The 21,943-nt window shown below is 35.8% G+C and overlaps 1 protein-coding gene across 3 annotated transcripts in view; it reads right to left on the bottom strand.

Annotated features, from left to right (window-relative positions):
• Positions 1 to 5,988: 5,988 nt before the first annotated feature.
• Positions 5,989 to 21,943, bottom strand: part of LOC132142566 (neuronal membrane glycoprotein M6-a-like) — a 75,930-nt gene continuing 59,975 nt past the window's right edge. For 2 of the 3 annotated variants that reach the window (XM_059552526.1, XM_059552525.1), the window contains exons 2-7: positions 13,735 to 13,927; positions 12,482 to 12,638; positions 11,954 to 12,107; positions 10,913 to 10,989; positions 10,197 to 10,262; positions 5,989 to 8,128 (exon numbers count right to left, since the gene is read on the bottom strand). In XM_059552526.1, coding sequence (XP_059408509.1) covers positions 7,976 to 8,128; positions 10,197 to 10,262; positions 10,913 to 10,989; positions 11,954 to 12,107; positions 12,482 to 12,638; positions 13,735 to 13,927 — 800 coding nt within the window. In that variant the 3' untranslated portion in view covers positions 5,989 to 7,975. The other variant, XM_059552527.1, reaches the window with a different exon arrangement.

Consider the following 21,943-nt stretch of genomic DNA (forward strand, 5'->3'; position numbering starts at 1 on the left):
TATCCCTCATACAAAGAAAATATATTTATTTATATATTAACAATGGGTATATAAATGAATGTATTTGGAATATATATTTTGTTAATAAATTACAATATACTGAATAATACACAAGGAATTTACACTTATGACAATAAATGTACTGTACTGTTATGTATGTGATTTTATATTCTGTAATACACTTCATAATACTGTATATAGATGTGCATGTGATAAAATACTGTGTGTATAAATTTATTTGAACATATATGTATTTTATATTATCATAATTATAATGAAACATTTATGTGCAATATATGTACAGAATTATCAGGAAGTTGAAAATATTATATTTTGATATTACACTGTTAGGTTTTAAAATCTCATTTTCTACCCACCATGTTGCCATGATTTTAACAAGGCATGCAATTGTCCAGACATCCTAAAATGTTATTTGTTTTCAGTAAACACCCCCCCCCCCCCCCCCACACACACACATATTTTCATATATCAATTGTGTAACTATGCAACAATTAACAATAAAATGAAATAAAATTGTATGACTATGTGTTTAGCTTTATGCAAACTCATGAAAGTAAAATGAATTAATTATTTCAATAAAGCTATTATTTGTAAATAGATAAATAAATAAAAATAAAAATGTAGCAGTTTTTGTCTTCATTGCTATATATTTTTGATCACACTTCATATTAAGGTGCAATTCTCACTGTTAACTATTAAAATTTTGCCTCAATAACCTGCTAATTTGCTGTTTATTAAGGTTGTTGTTAAGTTTATATGGGGTAGAATTAAGGTTTTCAAATGTGCATTATAAATACTAATAAAAAGCCGATTTGCTAGTGATGTGCATGCTAATAAGAAACTAGTTACTAGTGAGAATTGGTCCTTAACATATATAACCATAAATGGTCCATGCATATATTACAGGTTTTTAATATAAGCACTAGGTTCCCGTATATGTTAATGCATTACTTAATACAATGCATTATATTTTCCAGTATATTCCCATGTGTTTTTGTTTAGTAAGGATAATTTTAAATCAAGTCCTTGAACTACCATCTTCATTTGATAAGGGAGCTTGGAAAACATGCTGGTTTGCTTTGTAGAATATAAACATGCCTATGCAGTGGTCTTCAACATTTCATAAGACGTTCCATTAGAAATAACTTGGACTGGGGAAATGGATCCCATGGATAGTCCTATAACACCAAAAGAGACTGTTGCCAATCTCAGTTGCAAATGAACATGCTAATTAGGAATACCAACATATATTATTCTCTGTCCTGCTGTTGCTCACAGGTGATCCATTAGAACATACACGCATCTCTTTTGACTCAGTATGTCTTTTGGCTTGAGGGATGAATGGCTAATCAAAGAACTAATGAAGCAAATTCCCAGAAGAGATGCAAGATGTATGGTGTACGTACAGTTATTACACTTAATTATGTCTGATTGTCCATTTAAATGGGAAGACATTTTCACAGTACATTACAGTAAGTGACTAGTCAGTAAATCTGAAACTTATGTTTGGTTCTAACACTATGCCATTTAAAAACCAAACTATATAGATTCACCAATTTTGCCTACACAGTGAAATTGCCTGTTACAGCTTATCAGGTGCTCTTGTTTAGAAAATATGTTTCTCTATCTGTGTGTATGTGCATGTGTGCGTGCACGCAAAATCTTTACATTTCAGCTAAATGCTGTTCTTTTGAACTTTGCTCATCAAAGAAATCCTGAAAAAAAAGTTCACAACTGTTTTCAACATTAATAATAAATGTTTCAGATATCAAATCAGCAAATTAGAATGCTAACTGAAGGATCGTGTGACACTGAAGACTGGAGTAATGACTGCTGAAAATTCAGCTATGACATCACAGGAGTAAATTACATTTTAAAATATATTCAACTAGAAAACAGTTATTTTACATAGTAAGAAGTGTTTTTTGCTGTATTTTTGGATAAAGATCTTTTTCTTAAAAACAATCTTACAGATCTAAAAGTTTTGAATAGTAGTGTGTATATACTTTAAAACTGAAATAAGTTAAGGAAATATTGTGCTAGTAAATTGGTCAATTAAATTAATGGCCGTTACCACACACAAGCATTGTTTTATTGTAGGTATAGTTTCCTTAAAAATAAAAATTCAGTCATGAATTACTCACCTCTTTATGATAATAATCAAAAAAGGTTTCTTTATACAATATCAAAACTGCTCTTTTTTCAATATAACGCAAGTGAAGGGAACACTGGTTCCCTGGCGAAGAGACAATGAATATTTGACACTGTTAACGTTGTAGAAAAAGAGCAGGCTGGTTTTCTGGTTCTGACATGTACATGAAGCATGAGTAAAAGAAATTCGCCATTGATCTGACAAATACTCGTGGATTAAGCGCCAGCAGCAAAGTGTCTGCTTCCACACTGGAGAGATGTCAGAGACATTGCTGTTAGTTCCTCCACTAGCCAGCAGAGGGCGCTCTCAGTGGAATCCAAATGGCTCATGGCCATACCACATTTGTGCATTCTACATTTGTTACTAAATTTAATTATTTTTATTTTTTTTAATTTACAATAATTTACAATAACATCACATGAAGATAAAGAGTAATAAAAGCTGCTTTATATTACATTATGGGCAGCCTCATTTGGAACATCATCTTGAGATCACATGATCCAATAAATTATTCTTAATGATTGAACTGATCTGACATTTTTTTGGTGACTAAATACATTAGAACATATAAAACAAAGAACATTTCTACAATGGGTCTCTTTGCCAAAAGCTTTGCTTTGTGTCATATGGAATCCACACCACTAGCACTAGGTTTCAGAATGAGTACAAGTATGCTGTAATATTACCTTAATATACCTGTCTGCATCCGAAATCACATACTTCCTGACTATATAGCACGCAAAAAACAATAAATGAAAAGACGATGTCTGAATTCACATTATTCATAAAACAGTAGGTAAAAGGTCCCCAGATGACCTTCTGAAGTGGACATCTGATGAACACTATCCATGAGGTCACTGGAGAGGAATTTTGAATGGCAGTCAGGAAACTGACATTGTGAGTCACATGACAAAGACAACATGGCAGATGTAATACTTAAAATTATACATTTTTAAATGTTGTACCTTCTCAGATGGTATGCGATTTTGGATGCAATTGTTGAGATGACTGAGTTGTCCATTTAAGGAAAAGACTCCCTGTACTGCAGTAAAAGTGATTGTCCTCTGACAGGTGAAGTACATTAGCAATAAATAGTGTTAGCACTAAAGATCCTGTTGGCTTCAGTTGCACTTACAGACTGAACTGTAATGTCTCCGCTTAAATGATTGAAAACACATGTCCTTTAGTTTTGCTCTTGCTATTGTTGTTAATTCATTGCTATAGAAGTGAGGGCTATTCTGACAGAATGCACCCAAGGCATTTCATGACATGTTCACTCATGCAACAAGATGATGCAACAAGAATCTGCTGTTGTTTTTTTTCTCCATTTCAAATATTACACTCTGTATTCAAGTTAAATGTCACTCAAGAACATATGTGGCTTCTGTTAGAGAACCATTGCTTTTAGTATCAGTTGAGCAAAGGACAAGCAAATGCACATTGTTGACTCCTTAAATGTTCTAATGCTGCTATTAATAATCCTGCATAGCTGTTAATGGATCAAATTGACCTGAAATAACAAACCACAGTTCAAAAGTCACAATTTACTCTGAATTTGTGTTCTGCATTTAACTGCATTGTTTTTACTGTGGCATCCCCAACCTATACTATCCCTGCAGATGCCGAGACTCGAACCCAGACATTTTGGGTTAGAAGTTCAACTCTGGATAAATATGTTAAAGTCTAAACCATGTTCCATATGACCCACAACAACTGTGAACCCACTTGATAAAGAAAGTGATGCATATTATTTATGAGCCTCTTTAGTTGCACAATACATTTGTTATGGTTAACTTATTATTATGTAATTTATTATATTGCTCAGTGGGCTCAGTAGTCTGATATCAATGCATGTTTGTATGTGCCAATGAATCTGCCATGTGTCCAAGCGCAATAGAGTGAGTGAGAGCACATTTATGAATCTGTTTAAGTAGGCTGTGTCTTATACATTTTTCTTTCTTAGACTTTTTCACACCTGTTAAACTGGGCACTGAGGAGTCTGGAGACATTCAGTTTGTGTTTTCTGACCGGTGTGCTGTATGGCCAGGTACAGTACAAATTGTGAGCAGAGGTCACTGACAGAATACAAAATGTTCAGTGTTTTGCAAAGGTAAATAAACATTTAAAATGTTTATTTTTTTAGACATCTGGTAACCCATACTTGGAATTGGTGCTCTGTATTTAACCCATCCAACAAGCACACACAGGGGAACACACACCCAGAGCAGTGGGCAGCTATTTGCTATTTTTGAAAAAACACTAAAGCAATATTTTTTAAAATTAGATTTTTGTATCTCGATTTTCTGTGTGTCAGTCATCAACAGTGAAATAAAATGTTATCTGCCGCAGACCATAGGTTAAAAAAATAAAATAAAATAAGATTTTTAGAACGTCACTGCCACCTACAGGTAAACGATTAAATTGCAGGCTCTTAGAGACATTACATTGTCACGTGGACAACCATTCAGTGTTGTTCAGTATAGCGCAGCTGGAAAACCTATGTTGAAGGAATAGTTCACCCAGAAATGAAAATTTGCTGAAAATGTACTCACCACCAGTGTATAAAATCCCTGTTGAACTCTTGCTCATGACATGCACAGACAAGTTCAGTAAAAAGACCGTTCTGCCGCTGCAACGAGACAGATTATAGTTTGTTTTGATATGTGTGCGTTCATGACAACGTAAGTTTGCCTCTAATATACATTATTATGTGAATGTATATTTATATAACTAATGATTTCAGTCTGCATGCATCAGTTCTCAATTTAGTATTGCTCTTTATATTGTGATAGTTGCAAGCATTGTACTTGATATTTGAGAAGTTTATTTAATTGATTATTGTTATTTATTTCAGAGACCACGCACAAACACACATCTATGCAAACTGTATCTAACCCAAACTGCTAGATTATTGGATTAAATCAATGCTTGAGAACAGAAGCTGTCTCGAACTTTTGCCTATAAACCTTCTGATCGAGGTTGAGGATTAGATGTTGTAAAACCAGTGCATCCAAGCACATATATCTTTAACAACCAGGCGTACTCATCACAAAGAGTTTTATTTATCAGAACAGATTTGAAGAAATTTAGCATTACATCACTTGACCACCAGTGGATTTCAGTTCACAAGACATTAATTGATGGGCTGGAGTTGTGTGTGTTCTTTTTAATTATTGTAATGTTTTTTTCAGCTCTTTGGGCTCTCAATCTGATGGCACACATTCACCGAGTATCCATTAGTGAGCAACTAATGATGACACAAACCCATCCACATTTTGGCTGTCCTGTGAATGAGTAAATGGATGTTAGATATTAAGTTTGCATTAAAATCTGTATATAGATTTTTTTAAATTCTGCTTTCATGTTCACAGATATAGATCTGGTTAGCACAGACTATAGAACTTTCAGTCCCTCCTTTACATGCAATGACTGTCCTTGCGTTAATATTTATAATAATAGTTAATAAATATTAATTTATAAATATGTTGTTAAATTAATGATATCATAAAAACAGTTAATATTTGACAAATTACTTTAGCTAAGAAGATTGTCTTGAATGATTTATAGATTAATGGAAAGACTAACAATTTTGGTCAAAGTCAGGTTAAAAATTCACAGACATGGGTGTCCCTTTAACCATGCTATAGGTCAGCATTTCATTGTGCTGTAAAAATCAATGCATTTTTAACTATGGATTGTTTTAAACTATACAGTGCATGCAAGAATAACAGGCTTTATAAAAGGTCACTTACATGACCTCAAAATAAAGTACATACCAAACCCATAACAAACGAGAACGATTTAAACAAAACGAATTAACAAGTACACAAGTGTCTTTATTTACGCAAGCAAATTTGTTTCTACAGTTCGAAAAGAAAAAAGCCATTGTCAAGCTGTTGGCACATTTATGTACAAAACCAGTTAATTTCACTGCCTGCTACAAAGCATTCTCAGTGAAAGTACAAAAAACTAGTAAAGTATGTGGATAAATCTGAAAGCAATGTCAGGGTAATACTGGATACGCAACATCATAACAAGAATAGGTTTAAGACATGGTTTGGAAAAATCATCACAAACTAGAAAGGACAAAACCCAAACACTACAACCTAATAAGATATTTAGCTTAATATTGTTAGCTTAGCAACTGTAATACTGCACATTTAGAAAAAAATATATATAATCGACCCCAGCAAGACATTCTTAAGTGTAAAAATCAGTTTATTTTTTTATTTTTTTTGAGTTAGTTAAAACTATTACCATTGGATGCATAACCATGCCACAAATAACAACTATATTTTTATATAACTATGTTTTTCACTTAATACAAGTTTCTTTTGTGGTTTTAAAAAAGCTGCAAGACTAATAAGAGTACAGGGTTTCAGAGCTGATGCCAAATGCACTTACACCAAAAAACTCACAATGGTCCATAAGTGCACAAAAACTAGGTTTTTTTTCTTCTTTTTTTTATTATTATTTTAGTTTTTTGAGACACTGACAAAAGTACTTTACTGCAAAAGTAGGGCAACTGAAGTTGGCAAGACCGAGCCAAAACACTGAGTTTTGAGAAACACATGCTGGTACATCCATATCTTTCTTGTATTTATTCGGAACGTGTTCGATTTTTACGTAAATACCTTGTCTATTTAACCTTCCACAGTGTTTGGCAGATTCATTGCAATCAACTTTTCCACTTAGATTTATACTTCTCTGATATGAACGACAATCTCAAGAATATCAACTAACACTGACTGCCGAGATGAATGGACATGAAATGTGTAAACATTTAAAGAGATATATACAGTCCAGATGAATGATGAAAAAATTTGTTTTTGTTTGAGTACTTGCATTTAAAAAGTTAAAGCTAAAACTAAGCAATAAAACGCCTGTAAATATTATTTGCATGTGAGAGTATGGCTTGAGATGGATGAGAGAAAACAAATATCCCAAGACAAATCCTACTTGAAAAGAGCGCTCTAGCTGATTTCTGTCCATCTTTCCCAATCAGCAGCCATCTCTGTCAAAACTAAACAAACGTTACTGAGCACCAGTGTTACATCTTCCATTAATACTGCGCGCTGCTAGAATATACAGTTAGGCCAAGCTACAGTATAGCAGTAAAAGTCACTTTAAGGTACTTTTTGAAATCCCTGGCACTCCAAAACTGAATTAATTGTTAAAAGAATCTGTACATTGTTTGTGCTGTTGCTGCTGTAAGTGTGGCAGCTTGAGCAATTAACCTGTAAATCATAAGTTACAAGTTTGGTCACATTTTGGTTTTTAAAAAGTCTAAAGAAAATCTAAATCATGACTAGCCATTTATAGGGTGAGCTTGTAGAGCGCAAATCATCAATGTGTAATACAAAAATGTGTAAAGTGTTCTTTGATCCCTTTCGCTAAACCCAAACCCCCTAACAAGACCCATTGAGACCTAAAAGTATGTGATACAAAAGAGGAGTCACTCAACTTAGTGTGCTCTCAAACATGTCAACAGAAAAGGGAGGTAGAGGAGAAATGAAATCAGAACAAGGACAAAGAAACAAAATCTAAATCCTGGGTAGTCAAAGACGTTGCCATTGAGATGATAAGCACGTCCCTAGACCAACATTCTGGGTCACCCCCGTACATACCAAGTGGTACAGTTATTTACCACCCCATCCCATCCAATCCCTTACCCCTGGAAACCATGGAAATTAAATATAGTTAAGTTTAGTTAAGATGTGTGACTTCAAGGAGGGGAAGGGCATGCTTATGTGTGTCTGTGTGCATGTGTACATATTTATATGTGTGCGCATGAGCGCTACTTTATGTGTATGCGTTCAGACGCTCTTTAGAGCGAGTAGAGTGGATATCATGAAGCTCCTGCTCCTCCTTGGACTTGATGTCCTCGTATTTCTGCATCCGGCAGGCGTCCTTCACGTAAGCCCAGTTAGCCGACAGCACCATCAGGTAGTGCACCTACAGCAACACAGTGGTTAGAGGGGAGGGTTAGTGTTAGTGCTGATGACCCATCTGTACCCACAAAGAGGTCAGAAGGATTACTTTGGAGACTGAGGCATTTAGACTGGAGATCAACTAGATCAGTTGTTTCGCTTGTCAGACGATGTGGCGACCAGATCAAGCTGAATATAAGCCAGGTTAGGTTGTTCAATTACACTTGTTATCACTTGTAACTGGTGGGTTAACTTGGGGAGACGGGGGAAGAACAGGGACTGAAACGATACTGCAAAATGGAAGAGCCTGGGTGTCATTTTAATCAAGCCAATTAAGGGATGTCATTATTAAAGTCGCTGTCGTGGTTGATGGTGGTGGGCTCCTTGGTGGAAAGAGAGCAGTTTGTCGGGAGGTAGGGAGGGACACCCAGAGCGGGAGCTGGCTTCAGAAACGCGTGCAGTACCTCCCCGTGATCTTTGACGTCAGAATAACGTGGTTATGGATGAGGATAGACACGGCCACCACCTGTCACAGTAGGGTTAGTCATTGAAAAAGAGAAAGCAAGAAGGTTACATGCTGCCTCCTAACAACCCTATTCCTAACTCCTGTTCACCCTCATATCGTTCCAAACCTGTATGATATTCTTTCTTCTGTAGAAAAGATTATGAGATGTTTTACTTACACTGAAAGTGCAGTGAAAGTGAATGGTGAACAAGGGCACAAGAGCTGTCAAGCTCCAAAAAGCATACAACTCAAAGTCTTCTGAAACCATATCATACCTTTTTATTTACAGATAATCTTGTCCTTAAAGCACTTAAATGTTATTCACACTATTTGTATATTTGAATATGTGCACCACAATAAAGGGCCGTTGGTTCCTGTGTGTCTCATAACCATCTGTGATGTGCCACATTTCTTCCATATTGCTCCATATTCATGTGCATTGTTAAATCATACAAACGAGGGAAAGACTTATGATGCCTTTTAGTATGCGTTTTAGGAGCCTTTGGTCACCACTCACTTTCATTGTATGGAAAAGAACTGCAAAACATCTCTGTTTGTGATTGTTTAGAACAACAGATTAAATAATTAATGCCAACATGTTCATTTTTGGAATAACTATCCCTTTAAATTTTGTCTGGTACAGAAAATTGTGCTACAATTATATGCATTTCCTGGACAAAAATGGCTCCTGCGGTTCCATTGCAATGCCACACTAGTTACTTTTTTCTGAAGTTCCTCTGAAAACCAATGGGTGGCATTATTGCTGCACAAACCAGCAAACTGCAAGCATTCAGCAGTATTCTCTGAAAGGTATGATGTAATTATATAATCAAAAGAGCACAAATTATGTAGAGGTTTTTTTTCTAAGTACTTAATGTCCAGGCTGTTTTCTCATTTCAAAACCAGTGTGTAATGCAATTAACTCACATAAATCATGCCGGACTGTTGCCTCTGCAGAAAACCAACAAATTGTGCTTTTCACACACATTGCAAGCCGAAAACAAAAGCACAATGCAGTGCAAAAATACTTAGTGTATTGACCACATCAAATGAATTTAATGCTATATTATTTACCCTCTACATAAGCTTGTATATTAACCAATGAAAAACAGCTTTCCAAGGTTCAAACCAAAGGCTAGAAAAGCTGCCTCACAGAAAATGGTGTCTCACAATCACTTATCGCCGTTCCAAACAAGCTTCTCTCCTTCCTTCCATCTCCTCTTCTGTTTCCATGGCAACAACACCTCCTGCAATCTACAATGATGATGAGCATTCCTTTCCCTCTCTCTGTCGTCTTCTCTCTTCGCTCATTCACTATGAGGCCTTGGATGTATATTGCATTTTAGACAAGCCTGCACATTCTTTCCTGATACACTGAAATTCTGTAATTCACTGTAATTACACACTTGTTGTGCTTAGATTTCATATTACTTGAAGGTGTCACTGGAATCATATGATTAATGAAACTCATAAATCAATCTAAACTTCATGTATTGCCCTAAATATAGATTTAGGGAAAACTTGTGCAGTGTAGAAGCTGAGCAATCAAGAAAGAAAGGCAGCAAGAGACAGCAGTGGAAATGCTCACCATGGCGATAACGGCTGCTCCAGCCCCCGCAAGTGCACAGACAAACAAGTGGAATGTCAGATCCAGCTGGAGAAAAGACAAAAAAAGATTTTGAAGAGGAGAAAACGTGGATGGATTTTCACCGACAAATAATCAAGAAGTAAAGATATACCTAAGAGCCAGATTTACTAAACAAATAAACTACCGGTAAACTGACTACCACAAACCTTAGTAAATCATGTTGCATGATTCATTTATATGCACTCTGTAATGGAAAACTCCTACAAATGCATCTGCAATAAGGTCAGTTGAAAAAAATAACAAAATAAAAAATGCATGCCTTTGGTAAATTCTGACAGTAAGTGTTTGCAATGGTGCAAGCTGTAAATTTGGCACTAGATTGCCAAAACAATTTAAAATGCTAAACTCCAGGCTGTAGTGACATATTTATTATAGTAATAATATTGCATATGACTTGTGGTACTGTCCTTACAAGGAGCTGCAAGATCTTGCAAATAAATATTACATTTTAACTATTACATATTTATATGATGGAAACCCCCGCTGCACTGTATGACTACAGTCATAAAAGCATGGAAATGTTCACAATTTATTCATATTCTCTCCCTCACTTCCCACCGTTCTTTAATGCTATAGGTCACTGACTGTAATGGCAGACTGAAATCTGAAAAAGGCTAAAAGATAAAATAAGCCCATCTTCTGAACTGGCAACTGACCTCATTAGATTCACACATCTTGATGAAGTTCTCAGAAGCAGTGCACAGTTTTTTCTCCTCACCGATGGACACAATTCCTGCAATTTAAAGAAAGTGAGATGATGACGATGATATTGCTAAGATAGTACATGCATAAATGTAAATTAGGTATGTCAAAGCTGGCATTTAGTGCCTTATCAGGCAATGACTTTGTAGGCAGCGTTTATGCATTAAGTCACCTCACAAAAATAATTTCAGACAGGTTTCCAAGGCAGCATAATGGTTTAATGATTTACAACAAAGTAAAGCAAACTTTGGTGATAACTAAGCAAGTTTAATTACAAAATTAAATTTATCACTGCAAAAAGTGCACATTTATATGCAAACTGACCACCAAATGCAAATTTCAAACACCACCTTTATTTTATTTTTTTTATCTCAACCATCACGGAATGGAACACACAGGATTGTGGGATATCAAAGGCAGCAAAGGAGACATCTATGTTACCTTCAAAAATCAATCAGATGAAGTTGCAATACTGTTTTAAAATTGCCTTATTATATTTAAATGTTATAATGGTGCTTCCAGCAGTGATGATACACCATGGTGTTCTGTAATATGTAAAAAGAGTGTTTAATGATGTCTTAATAGTCTATATATATGCGTTCTGTCATTTAGATGTTGCAAAAAATCAGTTTTTATAATAAATGTGTTATTTTTCAATATCCTCTGCCCTTGGATGTCTAATGCATGTAGTCTGTCACATTCAGTAATTTCCGCACTAAAACATGCAATAAACTGCAATACAAAACAACTTCTAAGTTGTTTTAAAAAATCTCAGCCATTTACAGCCCTACAGCCAGCTAGACTTGGTATTCATTAATACTTATTTAGTAATCCAGATCCACTTGAATGTGACTAAAAAATAGCAGTCCTAGGCAACGCTCCATGGATCCATATTTTATTTTGCAGGATTAAGTATTTGGTATTTTACACCAGAATGCATGGAACATGAGAAATGACTGAAAAGGTGTCAGGTGTTGTTGAAATGAGCTACACACCATACTGACGCAGGTCGAAGCAAACGTTGGAACTTTCCACCAGTGTGGTGTTCTGACAGGTGTTCCAGATGTTGAAATACATGAAGACTGGCAGGGAGGAGAATGCTGTAACTCCCAGCCAAGCCAACATGAAGATATAAGTAAGCATGATGAACTGAAGGAAAGAGAAAGAGATATTTATTTAGAGATATTATTTGAAGTTTAAACTTCAAATGTGGCACTGAAGTGTCTTTACACAGATTGTTTAAAGCTGATCAGAGGTGGCATAAATGCATACACAACAATTACAAATGTATGATCTGATATTAGCATCTAAGGTTGGTCAGGACAGGCATAATTTTGCCTTGCTTTAATGCTGCATTTTGTCTTCACACTGAATTCTTAACTGGCACAGAGCAGTCTTATCTTGGCTGTGTAAAGACACCTATATAATTTCCATAACTTCAGTAACTCATAAATTTTGGGATGTATGGTATGCATGATCTCCTGCCTATGCATTAGTTATTTTAGATGGGTGGTTGATCTTACCCAAGCACTGACGCAGCGTCCACAGGTGGTGATCTTAAAGTCCCCATAGAGGTCCCGAATGGCCCCAGTGGTGAAAAATCCCTCCACCATCAGCAGAATACCATAAACGAAGAAGGCTGCTGCCACTCCATAGATCACATACTTAAAGATGTCAATCCTGAGGAAGCAAAACAATAAATAATTAGTCATTTCCTTATGAAGAGTGTCTGTGCTAATCTTGCACACAATGGCAATTCAATTAGACAATAGAGAGCATATGAGAGGCAAAGTATTTTGTGAAGGTAAAAGGGCTGAAAAATGCTGCTCCACACACTGCAACTATTTATTTCTCCACTCACTCCTTTCTCTTGTTCTCTCTGTCCATCCTGCTCTTCCTCACACCAGTGGGGTTCTGGGGAGCAAGTGTGCTTGGCTGATCTGGTGCGATTTCAGAACACTTAATTCTCTGAGTGGGACTGATGCCTTACATGGTAGATCAGTAAAAAAAAATATATATATTTATTCTAAATATATTTCTAAATAACACTCTCCTCAATCTCCACTTCCTGGCTGAGTGAAGGCTGAATGATGGAAACACAAGGATCAATGAATTCAATTTAATTCATTATAATAATTATAAAGTGCATTTCTTTACTCATTCTAGATATATCACACAGACATTATTCTGTATGATCCCTATTAATTAATCCTTGAGCTGTGCTGAAAATCCTTTACCTAATTTGATGGCACCATACAAAAATGACCAGCCTTCTAAAAATTGCTTGTACATCTCTCATTATGCTCATTATCACCAAATCTCAGTCTTTAAAACAGAGGTTCATACGCCTACAGAGGCCTACAGTACAATCAATCACTTCCAAAAAACACCACAAATGTAACAAGGTCGGGGGAGTACAAGAATTTTATATATATTAGACCAATGCGATGACATTAACTACTAGCATGTTCAGGAAGAAGAAAATCCTCTCTGGGTCAAAATGACTTGATGACAGCATGAGGGCTAAATAACTTGAATGAAGGCAAAGTTTATGCAACAAGTCTGCATCTTGCTTAATGGTAAATATAAACCACAAATGATCAATAAATTGCTTTCAGCACAACATTGTTAAGAACTGGTGACATAAACTGAATTAGATACATGTACATTAGAAGTAGGGTGCTACTAAAACATCATATAAATTATGCTCAACAGACTGCAAAGCCTGACTGTTTGTTCTTTTTTTTTATTATGATTTTAGTATTGTGACACTCACATGGTAAAGACATCCAGGGCATCAACAGGTGACCGGACAACATCAAAATAGGTCTGCAGAATGGTGACCGTTCCAGAGAGAGCCTCATGACCACAGCCACAGAAGAGCGCCACCCCGGCATACAGCAGGATGGTGGCAATCAGAGATGCGTAGGGAATCCCACTCAGGCATTTGAGGCAGCATTCAGAGCCCCCTGGGAACAAGAGTAAGAGTCAGTCCATAACTTCTTCATGAGCAAGTGTGTATAACAACCAATAGCTCTGCTTTTGTGTAGAGGTGCGAGAGAAATTCAAATCAAATAGAATCAAGGGAATGTGTTAAAAATGTAATTATTTAATGTTTTTTTTTTATTATTATTATTCATCAGAGAATCAAATAAAAAAAAAAGCTTAATGGTTTACATTCATGCATTTAGCAGACGCTTTTATCCAAAGCGACTTACAGTGCATTCAACTAAACTAAAGTTGCTAACTAATGTTAACTAATGAACCATATTGTAAAGTGTTAACAACAATATACAACAATGTATATTTGTTGTATATTAATTTACTGCAGCAGCACTGCAAAAGCATTATTCCTTGAGGGTTATAAACAGCAAGGTTTAAGTAAAACACATGAAAATGATGAATTAGAGTACGGTCAGTCCATTACCTAACTCAGAGTGGTAACAGTTTTACTGGATGAAAGTGCAAAGCAATTTCTATTTGCACAGTCCAAGAGAACATCCATTCCCACATATGTCACAGGGCAGGAAGTTTACTGTGACTCTAACCAATCATAACTGCCACAGCTGAGAGATTCATGGACACACTTCAACAGCACACAAGCAATATTGACTGCACAATTGCAAGCAAAAAATGGCACCAATGGTGTCTATTCTGCAGCATGGAGCAGCAATGATTTATGGGTTATCATAATCAAAGCCCACCAGTACAGGAAAACACAAAGAGCAGGTCTTCAGAGGATGTCCAGAGGATCATGTATACCTTAGAAGAAAAATAAGAGTCCTTATTTTGCAACTCAGTCAGTCAAGCAGGGTAAATGTTCACTGCACAAACTCTTAAGCCCTGATAATACAGCTGATGTTGAACGCTTACGGTTCTTAAGCTTACATCCCATCTTCCCATTGAGCGGAGTTGTGATTGGTGCTGTGGCATTGTATCTGCTTTCACCTCACTCCTTGGAGCTGTGCCCCAGAACCTGTTGTTTACAAGTGTGTGGATATTGTGTATTTTGGTGCACTGACCCAGCTGTTGAGAAGACCCTGCAGCTCTGAACACAGTATAAATGCTCTAGAGAGCAGGCGACTGTTACTGCATCAAAACGTGCATTATGTAAGCCAGACTGATTTTTAGTATTGCACAGATGATAAAAAAAATTATAACAGTATTTATTTATTAAACACACAGTGCATTAGTAAAGTGTACTGGAATTTCAGTCAGTGCTCAGACATTTCATATCCGTCGATCCTTCATGTTTTGTCTTCTATTCAAACATGAGTTTAATATGAAAAACAATTCAAATAAAAATGTACGAATAAATCAAAATGTCTAAATGTCAGAACATTTAAAAAACATTTACGTTAAAAACTTAATAAACTTAATAAACTCTTTTCAAGCTTGATGATAATAAGAAATATATATATATATATATATATATATATATATATATATATATATATATGTGTACATATGAACTGTAATAATATTTTCACAATATATTTTTTACTAGATAGTCTTCGTGGTGAGCATAAAAGACTTCTTTCAAATACATTTTAAAATCTTTTGAAGGATACTGTACCTGTAATTTGATAGATTTTGGCCAAAATAAATTATAAAATAAAATAAAATAAAATTTGTACCATTATCATGCCAATGAACAGCAGCAAACTTCCATCCCTGTGGTGTGCTTAAGATACAGTGAGTCTTAGGATCGCTGACACAGATTAATGAGGAAGCCAAAGTATGTTCTTTTATCTCAGTGGGAAGAGGCATGAGATCAATACTCAGATTGCTCATCAAATGCATCCCTCTCAACTCATATGTACTGGCAAGAAATCTATAATATTGACACAGGTAGGAATCTTGTACGGTTGATTCAAGCTCCAGAAACAATAGCTCAAAAAAGGCTTAAACCATCTCTCTGTTCTTGGATCACAAACAGATTGAAAGTCTCATAATCAAAAGTGACTTGAGTCAATAATGCCTCAGTGTGGATGTGGTTCTTTCACTGTTATTTCACATTCAAAAATGGTGGAGAGTGTTTTTATCATTATAGATGCCCGCAGGAGGTAAGTCTGCACAGCTAACGTCTGCAATTGAAAGTGCTTTCAGTTATAAGAATGAAACAGTATGTTTGAGATAAATCAGATACTGCTGAAAGTCCTCCTCGGATACAATAATGATTTTGGTGACACTTTAGCAGGCTATAGGGACCGATTCTTACTATTAACTAGTTGCTTATTAGCATACCTATAATTAACATATTGGCTGTTTATTAGTATTCACAAAGCACATATTCTGCATGACCATATTCTACATCCTTAGTCCCTAGATTTAGAAACGAATTATTAATAAGTAGCAAATTAGGAGTTTATTGAGGCAAAAGTCATGGTTAATGGTTTGTTAATAGTGAGAATTGCACCTTAACATTAAGAGTGACCCTATACATACATATATATATATTAACTCCTTAGAGTTAATGAAATTGCGCTAAGGGTTCAGTGGTTTAGTTGATGGCAATTTAATTCTGCTACAGTTACTACTGGCAGCTCATATAAATAATTGTAATTAATCATAATTAATTGTAATTATTTATATACATTTCCCTTTTGAGCTACATCCATGATCCTGATAAGTTAAAAAATACATTTTATCATTAATTAATCAGTCATTATGTGACACCACTGATAGAAAAATAAATAAAATAAAATAAAATAATAATTACATTACAAATAGTAAATGAAGCATTATAAGAGACCTGGTGGCAGGCACTTTCATGTGAACACTAATGGAGGAAGACAATATTAAGGTTAAGAGAGGTAGTGAGCATTTTCTAATGCATGAAGAATCTTTTCTCTCTTATAGATGAATTGCTTTCTGCTTGGTAGTTTATAAGCAATACCATCTGCCTGCTTGTCCACCTCGTCCAGGAGATCAGAATCAGAAACCATTAAAATGGTAATCTCCTTTCTTTCCTTACACAGCCTTTCCTATGTTTAGTCCAACAGTTATTATAGTTATTTGATTTGTAATAATAATAATAATAATAATAATATAAAGATTGCATCAATTATTTTCTCATAAATATACAGTGCCCTCCATAAGTATTGGAACAGTAAAGACCATATTTGTTCTCGCTGTGGAGTCAAGAAATCTGTAAATATGATTAAAAGATGAATATGAGACAAAACTACAGAATGTCCCATTTTATTATTGGGTGATTCAAGACAAAGATGTTTTACCAGCTAAGAACATCAGCACTTTTAGAGTTCCATCTCCCTGTCTGATGTGTGCATAAGTATTAACAGTTGCCTCACAGGTCTTTCTAAGTGTTCAGCTGTGTTATGTTGCATTAATTCTTCATATATTAAAAGCAGGGAATGTGTCTTATCAGGTGTATCCATTGCTTCTGCATTCTAAGTCTTGCATTCGATGATGAAACACACAAACCATGGTGAAGACGAGGAAGCTGACTCTGAAAGAAAAGCAAGCAATTTGGATGCTGAAATAAAAGAGGAAGTCCATTAGAACAATAGGAAAGGGCAATGAGAAATCAAGGGATATGAGAAATCAAGAGTTTGGAAACTACCAGCGACATCAGCAACCAACGACAACCTGATCGTCTGAGAAAAACAACAGTAGTTGATGACAGACAAATCATAAAAGCTGTGAAAATGAACCCTAAAAATAAATGTCTGTAAAATCACCAACAACCTCTAGAAAGCTGGGGTGATGCTCTGTAAATCTACAGTCCGCAGGGGAATTTGACACAGAATTACTGAAGCTACACAGCAAGATGCAAACCTCTGATCTCTGATTCCTCACAAATGTGAGCCAGTAGAGTTTTAGAACTAAGTTGATGGACCAATGAGACAAAGATCAACCTTTATCTAAGTGATTGGAAAACAAAAGTGTAGAGAAAAAGAAAGGGAACTGCAAATGATCCTACGCATACAACCTCATCTGTAAAGCTTGGTGGAGGTGGTGACATGGCATGGGCATGCATGGCTGTCTCTAGAACCTCTTAATTTTAATGATGACTTAATGTATGATGGAAGTAGCAGAATGAATTTGGAAGGGTACAAAATCATCTTGGCTACCAATATTCAAGAAAATACCACCAAACGCATTAGAAAGCAATTCTTATTGGATTAGGATAATGACCCAAAACACCCTGCCAGTTGAGTCGAGGACTTTATCAGGGCAAAGAAATGTAAAGTCTTAGACTGCCCAAATCAATCTCCAGATTTAAATCTGATTGTACATTCATTTCACCAGCTGAAGAGGAGGGGAATTGGAGAAAAGCATTTCAAAGCATAAGACCAAGAGTCTGGTCCTGCGCTGTACTTTTTATTTGGTAAAACATGTATGTGTCAAAAGACCTAATAATAAAATGTGACATTCTGTAGTTTTGTCGCATATTCATCTTTTAATCATATTTGCAAATGTCTTGACTCCACAGCAGAGGAAGCAATTTTTTCTTTACTGTTCCAATACTTATGATGGGCGCTGCATATTTATTTAAAAATCATCTTAAATCATTCCATGTTTGTACAAAAAAAAGAAAAAAAAACATTTGTGTGATTTAATATTTAAAATGGGTTAATATAATTGTACTATAAATGAAACGTAATATCCAAACATTTAATTTGTAAATACAAACAGATTAAATTCCTTTCAAATGGAATGAAACCATAGAGCAGCCCAAACCTCAAAAGCACATTAGAAAGGCCATCAATGCTGATGAGGAAAAATGATGTAACCCAAAAATAGACAACACACTTCCAAGATGACTTATTTCAACATAGTGCAGCACTGTTGGAATAATGTAGGTTTACGACTGGAACACCTGTCTCATTTCCTCTCTGTCCAGTGTCTTTAATCCACTGTCAGAGGAGAGAATGTACCACATCTATCAGGCTAGCAACAGGGCAGATGTGAAAGATTATTGAGAGTCGCTTCTCTCTTCGTTTTATCTGGTCACATTTAGTTTAAGAAAGCATCTTGTACTTTCAGCCAATGTTCCAAATCGAGAGAAGACATCTTGGGATGCTTAAGTGAGAAACTGAAATTAAACACACCAAAGGCTTCTGAGGAGAAATAGCATATTTTCCCCATTGGAAAACAACACTGTATAATAACTTAAGTTTTTAAGTTGAAGTAGCTAGAATTAAATACCCCAATATGTAATATAAACCCCTGAAATATGCTGCTTGCATTAGTATTCAGAGTCTGCAAATTCACACTGAAGAAAAACTATTGCCCTAATGAGAATGCAAATGGCTTACAAATGTGAATCATTAAAATGAGCACTTTATATATTTTGATTTATGAGCTAATCATCCTGGAATGCCACGATATAGCATTACAAATCTTAAGACAGATCGACTGAAAAGTGTACCATTACTGCTGCCACTGATGCAAAGCAACTATCCTGATAGCAGACAGTCCATAATCCACCTCTCCCTTTCTTTACCTTATAAAAAAATCAGGTTTAAACAGTTGTTTCTATGAGAGTTGTATTTGTTGTAATGCATTTCAATGCCCTCTCCCACACTCAAATATTAAACAAAACAGCACCACATGCAATACTCTGAACGGCTCTGTTAGCCGCAGCCAGCTGCTAGCCTGACCAGAATGTGAAGCAGTTCCCCAGCATGCAGCTAATGGCATGTTAAATGACCGCAGATCAACCAGAGAGAGATAGAGCATGAGCTGATGCATCACATCTGTGTAAATGACTCCAGCACCATCAGACAGATGTGGGTGGAGTAAGTCAATGCTGCAATGTATTACATGTTTATATGAGCCACTCAACATAGAACATTTATAATTGATCTTTCTTAGATTTTACTTTGAGCAGGTGTGTGTTTGACAGACTGCATTGTGTTCCATCTCTTGTTTGTGGCAATTTGCTCTACTGGATAGGCATGTCCAGGCTTGATGTATTAGAAAAGACAACAATTAGAAACAAAGAATGAACCATCTGGACTGCTTGATAAGAGATTGCAGCTCTTCACAGAACATTATTTTAAAAGATCAGAAATTAGAACCAACAATGGCTGTGTTTCCTTCAAAACTTGTGAAATTAAGTTCTGCAAAAAAATGTGAATATTGCATTAAACATGTGCGAATAAAGCACATATTCCATCCTAAATATTCAAGACAACATAATCAGTAGTTTCCTGGGAAACTACCACAAAGTATAAATTAAAATGATAGTTGCTTTCTTTTTTAAAAAACATAAATTACTTAAATCAAACAGACAAAACACAATAAACTGCATCATGTTGCTTTGTGTTGGGAGCCCAATGATGTTTGGGAACACAACTATGCAAGAAAGTTCTGGGAGGTAATTATACCAAATCATTTTGATTAAAGACTTTTACTCAGGCTTTTCAGACTGATTGAAACAACATTTGAGATTTTGTGCAATGATATTGGTTAACTGGTTAGTACAGTTGTTCAGATACATTATCTGTTAAGGCACAGTTTTTTTTGTGCATCAAGGAATCTATTCGGTAAATGTGTTTCACCATAGTTTTCACATACATGTTTTCTTATCGGACAAATAAATAAATAAATTATAAAATTGTATTCATTTATTTTATTATTATTATGTTTTATTTTTATTTTGCTTCAATTTTTGCTTGGTGTAAAAGGTTTTTCTGTAACCTACACATAGCACTCTACTGCTGTGTGTGCATGTCTGATAGTGAGCTCTTTGCTAACCACAAACATCTGAAATCTGAAACCCCACTCAAAAGACATCAGGGACCAGGTAGTGTTTATCCCCTCTAAAGTCTCTCCATTGCTCCGTTTCTATTAAATCAAGCAAAGGGGCGACCCAGAGGGAGGCATTTATGATGTTATGGACAAGGGGCACAACTTAGGGCTGGACGATTATGGCCTAAAGTCAAAACCTCGATTAATTGAACATTTTACCTCGATTACGATTATTGAACGATTATTTTGTTTCTGTTTTATTTTTTTTTGCCCTCATAGTTCACTTACAAGGATTGTACTGTAAACAGGGCCGTAGCTGGGGTTTGCGGGGCCCCACTTCAGGTTGTACCAGTGGGCCCTGTTTGAAAGTGTTTAATTTGTATGTTCGCTCTGTTTATTTGTTCATCAACATGCCTGCCACGTCTCAGAATGCAACGCGGCACCCAAGCCCTATTAGGGGCGGTCACTTTAAGAGACAATGAATGCATCCAATATAATACTCATAAGATTTTTTTCTCAACTGTTTACTTTAACTTAAGACATAACTGACAGTTTTTTCGAACATACTATCCAAAACGGGTATTTTCACATATTTTATGTATTTGTCGGTACAAGAGCAAAAACAGACCAATTCGCTGTTCAAGTGTTTTGAGACGCCTCTCTCTGCATGAGCCTGAACACCAGAACACCGCGGTGCTGAAGTGGGCTCTTACACATATTTTCTGTTTGTTTAAACCGCAATTTGTTTTTGTTCGTTCAGGTGCAGGAAGAACTTAAAGGAAAACTTTGCAAACGAGAGCTCGGTTTAGTGTTGCTGTCCGTGAGACGCGGCTCTCTCTCCCCGTGCGCACCGAGCACAGCGCGTGAGTAATAAGCTACTCAGTTCAGCTTTTCCGCGTCTTGTGTTTGAATGCTTTAAAGTCTTTTGAACGGTTACATTTGCAAGTGGCAAGGCTTAATAACACGTGAAAATGAAACGCTTTCGTGTCGACACGCAGCAGCGTTCTGTCAACTGTCCTGAGCGTCTTTTTAGACTGGCCTCAGCCAGACGGTTGAGATCGACTATTAAAGGTGGGATATTTTTTCCTATTGAAAGAGCGATCATTGCTCACTATCAGCAGTTATTTTATCTATGTTTGTAACATTTCTTACAGATTATTGCTTGGTGTAAGAGATAAATAAAGATTAAAGGTAAACAGTACCAGTACGAGTGATTGCGTGTGTGAATTAGTCATACCGTCTCTATATTATTGTGAAGCTGG

Source organism: Carassius carassius, chromosome 6 (assembly GCF_963082965.1).
Source record: "Carassius carassius chromosome 6, fCarCar2.1, whole genome shotgun sequence".
NCBI classification, from domain to species: Eukaryota; Metazoa; Chordata; class Actinopteri; order Cypriniformes; family Cyprinidae; genus Carassius; species Carassius carassius.